General features: G+C 40.9%; 1 protein-coding gene across 2 annotated transcripts in view; it reads right to left on the minus strand.

Annotated features, from left to right (window-relative positions):
- The window catches only part of CUX1 (cut like homeobox 1), a 459567-nt gene that overhangs the window by 265510 nt on the left and 180560 nt on the right, over nucleotides 1-13497 (minus strand). For both annotated transcript variants that reach the window (XM_089683746.1, XM_089683747.1), the window contains exon 3: nucleotides 7099-7146. In XM_089683746.1, coding sequence (XP_089539872.1) covers nucleotides 7099-7146 — 48 coding nt within the window. The remainder of the gene's footprint in view (nucleotides 1-7098; nucleotides 7147-13497) is intronic.

Genomic DNA, 13497 nt, shown 5'->3' on the forward strand with positions numbered 1-13497 from the left:
AGCCACCCATGGCTTGAATTTTAGCTGATTCCTCCATTATCAGCCAAAGTTAGGGCCACAGGGCTGACACCACCTGGCAAAGCTGATTTAAAAAGTAAATGAGCCAGTTGGAAAAACATCAGCATCCTATCAGATAAAGTGATTGTTGGGGTATTCAGAGGTGGGTTGTTTGGTATTGATTTTCTTTTGTTCAGGCTGCGGGCTCAACAAGAGAAATCTAACAGTGTATGGCTAGCCTTACGGAAAGGTAAAAAAACAAAAAAACAAAACACTAATGTTGGAAGTTTATATGCCCTTAATTCCAGAGTGACTATGCAAACAGAATTTTGTTCTCTGAAAGGACTGTATTTGTTCAGCCCTGCAGACAAATGTCATAAGGTGCGGATAAGCTACATAAGTAGCAGCAAAGAAAGTAAGGAATATACAGCAGGTAAAAAAGTATTGAACACGTCACCATTTTTCTAGATAAATATAATTTAAAGGTGCTATCGACATGAAATATTCACCACATGTCGGTAACAACCCATGCAGTCCATACACACAAAGAAACCAAAACAATTACGTTCAGAAATTAAGTTATGTGTAATAAAATGGAATGACACAGGGAAAAAGTACTGAACACATGAAGAAAGGGAGGTGCAAAAAGGCATGAAAAGCCAAGACACCAGCTGAAATCTATCAGTATTTGTAAAGCAATCCTGCACCTTGTCAGTGCAAATTAATATCAGCTGGTTCAGTCTCACCTGATGGCCTAGAAAAAGATGTCTCATTACCAAGGTGTCACACACAAAACATCTAGTACTCTCAAGACCTTTGCAACCTTATTGTTGCAAAACATACTGATGTCATTGGTTACAGAAGGATTTCTAAACTTCTGAATGTCCCAGTGAGCACTGTTGGGCCATAATCCGGAAGTGGAAAGAACATCATTTCAGCATAAACCAGCCACGACCAGGTGCTCCTCGCAAGATCCCTGACAGAAGAGTGAAAAGAATTATCAGAAGAGTTGTCCAAGAGCCAAGGACCACTTGTGGAGAGCTTCAGAAAGACCTGGAATTAGCAGGTACAATTGTTTCAAAGAAAACAATAAGTAATGCACTCAGCCACCATGGCTTGTATGCACGCTCACCATGCAAGATTTCTTTGCTGAAGAAAAAGCATGCTGAAGCTCATTTAAAGTTTGTTGCACAACATTTAGACAAGCCTGTGAAATACTGGGAGAATATAGTCCGGTCAGATGAGACCAAAATTGAACTCTTTGGATACCATAGTACACACCATGTTTGGAGGTCAAATGGCACCGCACATCACTCCAAAAACTCCATACCAACAGTGAAGTTTGGAGGTGGGAACATCATGGTGTGGGGCTGTTTTCAGCATACAGTACTGGCAAACTTCATATCACTGAAGGAAGGATGAATGGAAAAATGTACCAAGACATTCTTGATAAAAATCTGCTGCCATCTACCAGGATGATAAAGATGAAACGAGGGTGATTTCAGCAAGACAATGATTCCAACACACACACACAAAGCCAAGAAAACTCTCAATTGGTTTCAAAGAAAAAAAAATAAAGCTGCTAGAATGGCCTAGCCAATCACCTGATTTGAATCCAATATCCAATAGAAAATCTATAGAATGAACTGAAGATCAGAGTTCACAAAAGCAGTCCATGGAACCTTCAAGATTTGAAGACTGTATGGAAGAATGGGCCAAAATCACACCTAGGCAATGCATGAGACTAGTTTCTCCATACAGGAGGTGTCTTAAAGCTGTCATTACCAACACAGGAGTTTGTACAAAGTTTTAAATACATTTCAGTTAGCGTGTTCAGTACTTTTTCCGTGTCATTCCATTTTATTACACATAACTTAATTTCTATATTTGTTTTGGTTTCTTTGTATGTATGGATTGATTGTATGGGTTGTTACTGACGTGGTGAAAATTTCATGTCAATAGCACCTTTAGAAATATATTTACCAAGAAAAACAGTGATGTGTTCAATACTTATTTTACCGGCTGTATACAACATGATAAAGGTTAACGTGGAAATCTGGTCAACTTTTTTTTTTCTTTGGACAGGGTGGGCAAGACGTAGAACCCCAGTCATGGATTAATTGGGGAGGAGCCCTCACTTTTTGTCCCAGGGACACTGGAAGGAGGACAAATCTTACTCTCTCAGAACACAACTGCAATAAAAGCTAAAATGGAATCTAATCTACCTAATCTAAATGGCCAGTGTAAACGGTATTTTAGATACTCTGAACAACTACAAAATAAAACTTACAAAAAATTGTAAGAGGGCAGCTCTTTATTGCAAAAACACGTTATGCCTTCTGCAGTAAGACACACTTAACTGCCTGCGAACAATCGTCTATTGAATGTACCCTGTGCTGTGTATGTGCAGCTCAGCGTGCAGTCTCGATTTGACTGACTCCTGGGATCATGTCTTCTTCCACCAGCTGAACAAGAGGCCAATAACCTAGCACCTGGAAGCAGCCTGGGAAGAAGAGGACAGTGGAAGCTGGAGGTGAGTATCTCACAGAATTTAGTTCCACCTTAAGGCTGGCATTACATTAATCTGCTTTAATAACCTGCAAACTACCACAATGCACATTGTTCCGCTAGAAATGTATTTGTGCGTTGCTGTGCCAGTCACACTGAATGCCACCCTAACAAACTATTGGCTGGTTCACACATGAGCGGTGCGGATTGAAGCTCAGGTTTCACAGCTACTTGACACAGTAGTTTTTCAGCGGTTCATGTCAGGTTTACATCAGGTTCAGGATAAGATTAGCTCAGGATTTTATTCTGTTCACACATATGTGGTTTAGAAACGGTTCTCATAGAAGTTAATAGCCTGTAATCCGGATTGCACCTGAACCTGAAGGCACTGCTCAGAAATCGTACATGATTCTTTTTCAAACCGCACTGAATCCACACCGCCAGTGCACCAGACATATGTGAACAGGCACCATAGGAAGTAATGTTATTTCACATGTCATGCGGATTGGATGCGGTTCAAACTGCTTCCAATCCGCATATATGTGAACCGGCAATGCAGGGTTCTGCTCTTCAGGGGGATCTGCTGTCTGACCACTAGTGTAAGGGGGAACTACATTCACCACCAGTATAAAAGAGGGTCTTCTTAGGCCACCAATGTAAGTTTGCCCTCCCCACAGACTATCAATGTAAAGCACCAATACAATTGAAATACTTTAATTTGAAATAATCCAATTAGGAAAACAATACTTCTTTACTCATTATTCTTCCTTCAACGTACAGATCATGCTAATGTACCATGAGCTATAGATATAATTTTACCAGGGGTTCTTTAAAACCTGAAAATTATTTCAAGGGTTCCTCCAATTTAAAAAGGCTGAGAAAAGGCTCAATATTCAGGGACAAGCACAAAGCTTACAGGCATTTTCAATATTTTTATCCATCAGTTTCAGCAAGGTACCCCTGCTGTCCTCTCCTACTTACCCCTTTGACTGCTCATACTAAAAAAAAAAAAAAAGACAACACAAAAGAGTCTGTAAACTATTTTAACACAAACCCCATAATTCCATTCCACATTTTAGTGGTGATATACAGTCATGGCCGAAATTGTTGGCACCCTTGATATTTCTCCAGGAAATCATGTATTTCTCACGAAACGTATTGCATTAACACATGTTTTGCTATACACATGTTTATTCCCTTTGTGTGTATTGGGACAAAACAAAAAAAGGGAGGAAAGAAAGCAAATTCGACATAATGTCACACAAACCTCCAAAAATGGGCTGGACAAAAGTATTGGCACCCTTTCACAACTGCGGATAAATAAGAATGTTACAAGCATGTGATGCTCCTGTAAACTCACCTGGGGCAAGTAACAGGTGTGGGCAATATAGAAATCACACCTGAAAGCAGATAAAAAGGAGAGACGTTCACTTAACCTTTGCATTGTGTGTCTGTCTGTGCCACACTAAGCATGGACAACAGAAAGAGGAGACGAGAACTGTCTGAGGACCTGAGAACCAAAATTGTGGCAAAATATCAACAATCTCAAGGTTACAAGTCCATCTCCAGAGAACTAGATTTGCCTTTGTCCACAGTGCGCAACATTATCAAGAAGTTTGCAACCCATGGCACTGTAGCTAATCTCCCTGGTCGTGGACGGATGAGGAAAATTGATGAAAGATTGCAACGCAGAATAGTCCGGATGGTGGATAAGCAGCCCCAAACATGTTCCAAAGACATTCAAGCTGTCCTGCAGGCTCAGGGAGCATCAGTGTCAGCGCGAACTATCCGTCGACATTTAAATGAAATGAAACGCTATGGCAGGAGACCCAGGAGGACCCCACTGCTGACACAGAGACATAAAAAAGCAAGACTACAGTTTGCCAAAATGTACTTGAGTAAGCCAAAAGCCTTCTGGGAAAACGTCTTGTGGACAGATGAGACCAAGATAGAGCTTTTCGGTAAAGCACATCATTCTACTGTTTACCGAAAACGGAATGAGGCCTACAAAGAACAAAACACAGTACCTACGGTAAAATATGGTGGAGGTTCAATGATGTTTTGGGGTTGTTTTGCTGCCTCTGGCACTGGGTGCCTTGACTGTGTGCAAGGCATCATGAAATCTGAGGATTACCAAAGGATTTTGGGTCGCACTGTAGGGCCCAGTGTCAGAAAGCTGGGTTTGCGTCCAAGATCCTGGGTCTTCCAGCAGGACAATGACCCCAAACATACGTCAAAAAGCACTCAGAAATGGATGGCAAAGAAGCGCTGGAGAGTTCTGAAGTGGCCAGCAATGAGCCCAGATCTAAATCCCATTGAACACCTGTGGAGAGATCTTAAAATTGCTGTTGGGAAAAGGTGTCCTTCCAATAAGAGAGACCTGGAGCTGTTTGCAAAGGAAGAGTGGTCCAAAATTCCGGGTGAGAGGTGTCAGAAGCTTATTGATGGTTATAGGAAGCGACTGATTTCAGTTATGTTTTCCAAAGGGTGTGCAACCAAATATTAAGTTAAGGGTGCCAATACTTTTGTCCAGCCCATTTTTGGGGTTTTGTGTGACATTATGTCATATTTGCTTTTCTGCCTCTGTTTTATATTTGTTCCAATACATACAAAGGGAATAAACATGTGTATAGCAAAACATGTGTTAATGCAATACCTTTTTTGTGTGAAATACTTGATTTTCAGGAAAAATATCAAGGGTGCCAACAATTTCGGCCATGACTGTACATGTGTCATTTTAGAATAAAGAGCACAGCTTGGTCCATACTTTTACCAACAGCAGAACACTGAAAATTCTGCCAAAATACCTTAAACGTCACAGACACAATTCTTTCTATCGTAAGGCTAAAAGATCTTGCAAGTGGACATATAAGGTGTTAAGCATCACGTATACACTTTACCGGCTTTAAGCATGCTTCAAGAAAAGAAAATCATTGCATAGCACTCATTTTATACCTACACAATTTTCAATGACAAAAACCAAGCTGAGCAAATTCTGAAAACCTTCAAATGTAACTTTAGACAAAGTAGGATAAAACACAATCTTGTGAAAATTTGAGAATCGCTACCCAGTGCCTTAGAGGGATTGGTGCAGTTAAACATTTTCTCTGTACCAACACTGGAAGCATGGGCCCTAAAGAAAAATAGAGATGTTTGCATATTACTTAAGCTATAGAGCATCCTATAACGTTTATCTGGAACCATTGTACTCATCCCTTCACGTCTAGTGCTAGAATCCCCCCCAAAGTCCGAAAAAGCGTAAACAAGGTAGAAACTAAGGAATATAAACACAAATAATAAATGCTGCACTCTGGGGCGGCTCCAGGCCCATAAGGGTCTTCAGAGTGACATGGCCTTGGTCTCTATTACATAAACCCATTACCTATATACTGTCTTAAATTCTACAACAACCATGGAATTCTATATACAATTTCATCATAAAGAATCTTAAGCGGGTTAGAACACAAGTGATTTGTTCATATAAATATACATTTTTGTATAGCCAAGAACTGTGCATGTCAAACCATGATTACAAGATCAGAGCGTATTCACTATATCATTTTTAGTTTTTTAGTTTATTTCGTTCTAGAGCAAATGAGTGCAGAGACAATGTCATTTATAAATGCCATTCATCTACATAACACAGTACAATTGTGATGTACTCATAATTATACCTGAATATAGTGAATATTTTAAAATTACACTAACATAAGGACAACTAAATTGATGATCTCTGAATGTGGTGAAATCTAAAAGTCCCCATTACTTGCCAATTCTAAGGTAGCACATGATACGAGCTTTATAAATGGCATATACAGCTTGTTGCTAATTATTTTACTCATTGTGTTCAAGCAGATATGTTTAAGTTGTGCTAGTTGTCATGGACAATACTATGAAATGTCTGTCTTTTCATTCATATATTTTTCTTTTCAATAAATATTTTTCGTGTTTTTTTTCAATGTTTCAAGTACAAGGTACAAATTGGACCTCTTGCAAAATCAAAAAGCAGAATTACAACCACAAACAATATTCAACAGCAGTTTAGTGTGCATTCATATATTTTTAAGGCAAAAATTATGCGGATTACTGTAGACAGCTCTTCCCAAAACAAGAAATATTTCAAACACAGGACAGTAGATTTATTAACTACAGTTTTTGTCTATGTAGCTTCAAATCGTGGAGGTGCCAAGTATCCTCCCTGCTGCCGATACCTGTCTTAATATACAAATCAGCATCTACTAAAACAGATGTAAATTAGATGGCTGGTTTTTAATATCTTGATTTTTGGTCACAAGATCTCTGAGCTCCCAAATCTTCCCCACTTACTGCAGGCATTAGAATAGGGTATTACTATTATTTAGAGAGAATTCAGCAAGAATAGTGAAACAACTCCTGCTGCAGCAGACTCCATGCTTAATGTTGGTAAAGCACTGCTGGAAAACTTGAGAGGCATGAGCAGCCTGGAGGTACTACAGCCAACCAGTGTCCATCCATAATTAATATGTTTCTGATGAAATGAGCTTTTAAAAAAAATATCTGCAACAGAAAGAAGCATTTCGTTCTAGCAGCAAGAGTAATTTAAAGTGTTCTTACCTCTGCTTGGAAACTCTTTAACAACGGGGCTACCTGTTTGCGCAAGTCCTGCAAAGGAGAGAAGTAATAATTAGGGTTGTAAAATCCATATTCAGAGCAACAAATGAAAAAAAAAAAAGAGCAAGTACACTTCATTTATAATCCCTGTGGCTTGGCGAATCCGCGGGCTGTCTCCGCTTGGCAAATTAGACTTTAATTATGCTCATAGAAATTTCCTATACACATGAAAATATTGCATACTTACACATTATGGATCTCATAGGAGAAGTAATCTTAAACATGCCCCATAGAATAAAATTTCTGGCAATAAAATGATAACTTTTGTTACTAATCCAGGCGAATGGTAGAATAGCAGGCCATGTTTAGATCTTGGCAGCTTTGGGTCTCCAGAGGCCAGCCTTCATTTCCAGGTCTATTTTAAAGACCAGCTCCAGCCAAATGTATCCCCCCCACCACAACCCCCCATTTTGGCAGGCGTCACCCTTCCCCCTAAACCAAGTTCTTTGGGAGCTCTTAAAAGCTCCTTGCACTAAGCCATGTTCTTTGGCAGCTAGTACACAGGATTTCTGAAGAAAAACAAGCAATTTTTTTCTTTGCAATGAGGCAATCCCAATGTCTTATTAAATATTTCATCAATGCATTAACCAATTCATGGAAATGTTTACACAGTGTTAGAAATTCAGCAACACGTTATATGTAAAAAATGGTCGCTATTTAATATATTCATTCTTTTTTCCAGTGGAATTTATCAACTTGTGCTAAATAAGAGCATCTATGCCCACAAGCATGTGGTCAAGAGACAGTCCCTGACATAGGCTAATATGGAAAACTGGGAGCCCATACAAGACATACATGGGGGGGGGGGGGGGACGACTATGTATCTTTTTTAAAAGCTGACAAAGAAAAAAAAATTCAGTCCAGTTATGTACTCATACAAGAGAATTATATTCATCTTTAGGAGCTAGTATACGTACACAAGTCTATCTACATATTCTTCTACACAATGTGCCAGATTGGGGGGTCTGGGGTTAATCAAAACAATAGAAGTTGAGCTTCTGATCTGAAAGCGCTTTAAAATTTGAGGATGCATTACTGCAGGTACAGAGGTCTGTGAGTGTTTTTTCTTAGGGCTTGTTTCGACTTGCAGTTGAGGGCACCAAAAACACACGGTGGGGCCCCGTTTTTAACCCCCCCCCCCCAAGATTAATAGGCAGCGAACAGGGGTGTTCACTTGCAGAAGCAAAAACCCACCCCCCATCCTTTGGGCATTTCCAAGTACTGCAGTACTGCCACCCCCCATAACCTATTCAAGTAAACTTGACGGCGCCATGGCGAATGCACATGGTTATGGCACAGTGGTGTGGCATATGGCAGTGAGGAGGCATCATGTCACCTCTTCACTGCCTGTCAAATGTCTCTGAAAAGATTTTCAACTGCAGATCGCCATTCAGAGGAGTGGCAAACCAAAAGTTAGCCTAAGGCTTGTCTATTATATTACAAGGCGAGTGCCTAATATATATATATATATATATATATATATATATATATATATATATATATATATATATATATAAATAAAATATTATTATTATATTATATTGCCAAAAGTATTGTGATGCCAGCCTTTACACGCACATGACCTTTAATGCCATCCCAGTCTTATCTTAGTCCATAGGGTTCAATATTGAGTTGAGAAAAAGGAGAGAAGCGCCTCTAAGTGCAATAAGTCTTTTAATTCAAGTCTAAATGTAGAAACACTCACATGTGTGAAGTAATCATAAGCATAAAAACCGTGGTTAACAATAGTTAACGGTGGGGTGGTAACCCGGGTGAAGAGCCGTCATCTCTCTGCGATGTGGGGAGGTCAGCTCTCGGCTGGAACAGCGTGGTGGCTGGAGGGGGAACAGTGGTGAGGCCAGCCTTCATGCACGTCCTCCCTCAAAGCCGGATGGAACGCACGCTGGAACGTAGCGGCGGCGTGGCCGTGATGACGTCAGATCCCAGGGTGCACTGCGACGCGTTTCGGAGCATGCACTGGCCGTGGAAGGCGGAAGTGCACTCCTTTAAAGGAGTGCACTTCCGCCTTCCACGGCCAGTGCATGCTCCGAAACGCGTCGCAGTGCACCCTGGGATCTGACGTCATCACGGCCACGCCGCCGCTACGTTCCAGCGTGCGTTCCATCCGGCTTTGAGGGAGGACGTGCATGAAGGCTGGCCTCACCACTGTTCCCCCTCCAGCCACCACGCTGTTCCAGCCGAGAGCTGACCTCCCCACATCGCAGAGAGATGACGGCTCTTCACCCGGGTTACCACCCCACCGTTAACTATTGTTAACCACGGTTTTTATGCTTATGATTACTTCACACATGTGAGTGTTTCTACATTTAGACTTGAATTAAAAGACTTATTGCACTTAGAGGCGCTTCTCTCCTTTTTTTCTCATCTACAGAAGTTGCTACAGCTTATTTGGAAGCCTTGCCCTCAGTGCCACACGGAATCCTACGCTCTTCATACAGTAGCCACTAATACCACCATCACCCATACTACCATTTCCCAGGACTTTGCAGTGTTTGCGCTGTTACAACCCTTCCTCATTTTTTCTGATTCAATATTGAGTTGGCCCACCCTTTGCAGCTATAACAGCTTCAACTCTATTAGGAAGGCAGTCCACAAGGTTTAAGAGTGTTTCATTGGGCAAAAAGGATTTCTATGAAAATATATGGGGACTTTCTTTTGTTTTATCACAGATAATGGTGTTGATTTCTTAAGATACATTGCTTGATATAAACGCATATGTTATACGCATGTTTATCAAATATACTATAATTTGTACTACGCGGCACTGATTTATTTATATTTTTTGTAGGAACACGAATAGTGTGAGCAGCAGTACTAACATTAGTTACACATAGTCAAAACAGTAAAGAATTAGAGACACTTTTGCTTTTTCTTTTATAGTTTACACTTTTTTTATGGTGATTGTGAAATTTTCTTCTTATCCTAATGATCCAAAAGACACATCTAATGCCACTTTTGTATTTCTGAAGAAGAACAGGGTGAAAGTGATTCAGTGGCCAAGTATGTCTCCTGATCTGAACCCGATCGAACACCTATGGGGAATTCTGAAGAGACAAGTTGAGCATCACTCTCCATCCAGCATTCAGGCTCTAAAAGAGGTCATTCTTGAATGGAAAAAGATAGATGTTGCAATATGTCACCAAATTGTGCATTCCATGCCTAGAAGACTTGGTGTTGTCCTTACAAACCATGGAGGTCATAAAAAATACTAGATGGAGTTTTTGTTGTGAGGTGTATTTTTGCATCAACTAATTTGAGTAAAACTGAAGATTTGTAATCAAAGTGTGTGTGTGTGTGTGTGTGTGTGTGTGTGTGTGTGTGTGTGTGTGTGTGTTATTGCCAATAGTATTGGGACAACCCTCCAAATTATTGTATTCAAGTGTTCAAATCACCTCCATGGCCACAGGTGTATGAAATCAAGCACCTAGGCATGCAGACTGCTTCTACAAACATTTGTGGGTTGCTCTTAGGAGCTCAGTGAATTCAAGTGTGGTACCGTGATAGGTTGCCACCTCTGCATTTTCCTTTCTACTAAATATTCCACGGTCAACTGATGGTGGTAATATAACAAAGTGGAAGCAACTGGGAACAATAGCAACTCAGCCATGAAGTAGTAGGCCACGTAAAAATGACAGAGCAAGGTCAGCACATGTTGAAGCTCACAGTATGCAAAAATCGCTGTCTGCAGAGTCAATAGATAAAGACCTCCAAACTACGTGTGACCATCAGATTAGCACAACAGTGCGTAGACAGATTAATGGAATGGGTTTCCATGGCTGAGCAGCTGTATCCAGTCTTACTTCACCAAGTGCAATGCAAAGCGTCAGATGCAGTGGTGTAAAGCAGGCCACCACTGGACTCTAGCGCAGGAGACGTATCCTCTGGAGTGACGCTTCTCTGTCTGGCAATCTGATGGATGTGTCTGGGTTTGCCGGTTGCCAGGAGAACGGTACTTCCCTGACTGCATTGTGCCAAGTGTAAAGTTTGGTGAAGGGGGGGATTATGGTGTGGGGTTGTTTTCTCAGGGGTTGGGCTTGGTCCCTTAGTTCCAGTGCAGGGAACTCTTAAGGCGTCAGCATACCAAGACATTTTGGACAATTTCATGCTCCCAACATTGTGTGAACAGTTTGGGGATGGCCCCGTCCTGTTCCAACGTGACTGCGCACCAGTGCACAAAGTAAGGTCCATAAAGACATGGATGAGCACATTTGGGGTGGAGGAACTTGACTGGCCTGCACAGAGTCCTGACAACCCGATAGAACACCTTTGGTATGAATTAGAGCGGAGACTGAGCCAGGCCTTCTCATTCGACATCAGTGCCTGACCTCACAAATGCGCTTCTGGAAGAATGGTCAAACATTCCCATAGACACACTCCTAAACCTTGTGGACAGTTGTGAAAGTTGAAGCTGTTATAACTGCAAAGGGTGGGCCAACTCAAAATTGAACCCTACAGACTAAGTCTGGGGTGCCATTAAAATGTATGCACGTGTAAAGACAGGCGCTCCAATACTTTTGGCAACATATTGTGTGTATATATTTTTTATATATATAAATAAATATAAAACACACACACAGTATATGCATCATTCCACTATTCTCTGATTCTGGTTAACAACAGGAGGAATGACAGATGGGTACAAGAGGTCATTTTTCTCTATGTAATGATGAATCACTGTAGATACAGCTGCTAGTAAAAGACATGTAAAGACCGAAAGGAGGATATGTAAAGACTATCTGCTGGGATATAGCCAGCTCTAGTACTTAGGAGATACATGAAATATAATGTATAGATTAACACTGCCCAATATGAATAGTGGCTTAACTCATAAAACAATTTGTTGCATGGTCTTAGACTTGGAAAGAATCCCAATTATGCCATGAGCACAAAAAAAGCCTGCATATAATTTAACTTCTCAATTAAGTGTTTAATAGAGCCTGTGGGAGCATCAACCGTGTAATGATTCAACTGATCAATACTACATGGCACATAAAGACTCCCTGAATGCACACACTGAACTGTGCTTCTTCAACATATATTTAAATATGTGTCTTCACAATAGAGAGCATGAGAGTTTTATTTGTTAGTGAGCAGCCAAGGTTTATGCTCATTCTGCATATAAATACCAACATATTAGTGGAAAACGTCCCTTAAAAACTTCTAATTACCAATGACCAGCAAAAAAACGATGATTAACAAATTACACTGGAGTGCAAGCATGAAAACCAAGGCCTCTATATTCAATTGAGAATATTGGGTTTTTGTGTGGTTACACATCTTGCATCTCATATGTTTTCTATATGTACTATCTTGCTCTATATCAATGGTGTCAAACTCAATTTAGTCGCAGGCTGCATCAGCATTATGGCTGCCCTCAAAGAGCTAATGAATCTGTAAGACTAGATGTCAAGAGTACCTCACACCACCCCTTACATCAAATGTCAAGAGCCCCCCCACCATCAGAAGTCAAGAGTCCCCCCACCCTCCCTTACATCACAGTGCACCCAATAAGAAGTATCAAAACCTGTGCATGAGTGTGGTGGACTAAACACAGAACTCCCATGTATTTGTTTGAATACACCACCGGGATATATGTCAGGCCTTGCTGCCCTCAAATAGCTGGGGTAGTCCAAACAGCAGCAGCAGCAAAAAAACAGAAAGAGCACCAGCCTAGTACATACTCACAAACAATGTATGTAAATAACAAATCAGACCACTGCCTTGTAGTACAGTGGTAAGTCAGACCCAGAGAGATGCTAAGGGGATGCTGGCCAGATCCCAAGAAGTGGCTTATGTGTTTGAAGGGTAAACCCTCTTCTTCAGAGCCAAATTATTAGAATTTGACTCTAAGGAAGAGGGTTTACTTCCAAAAGGCGTATGCCATTTCTTGGATCCTGGATGTGTTCCCTTGGTGTCTGATCCCTCTTGGTCTGACTTACCACTGTACAACGAGACAGTGGCCTGATATGCTGTTTACATACATTGTTTGTGAATATGTTTTTATCCATTTTTTATTAAACTATCCTTGGGATAATGCACTAGCCTGGTGCACTTTCTATCTCTATGCAATCACAGTGCACCCCCCACCTTCTGTGAAGAAGCTGGGGGCAGATCTGGGAATAAAACTACTAAATGGACAAGACTGGCACATGAGTACCTTGTCTAGAACACTATGACCACAGGCCTACTCATGTGTATACCTGCATAAGGGCAGTGTTTTCCCACATAGGAAGCCCTGGATGTTCTATGCATCCACTTGCAGGCAGTCCCATTCAGATATATCTACCAATATGACATCTGTGTGGGTGTGTGTCCTTGAAC

This window comes from Staurois parvus, unplaced genomic scaffold (genome assembly GCF_062004578.1).
Source record: "Staurois parvus isolate SC_StPar_1 unplaced genomic scaffold, SC_StPar_1.0 ptg000321l, whole genome shotgun sequence".
Taxonomy (NCBI): domain Eukaryota; kingdom Metazoa; phylum Chordata; class Amphibia; order Anura; family Ranidae; genus Staurois; species Staurois parvus.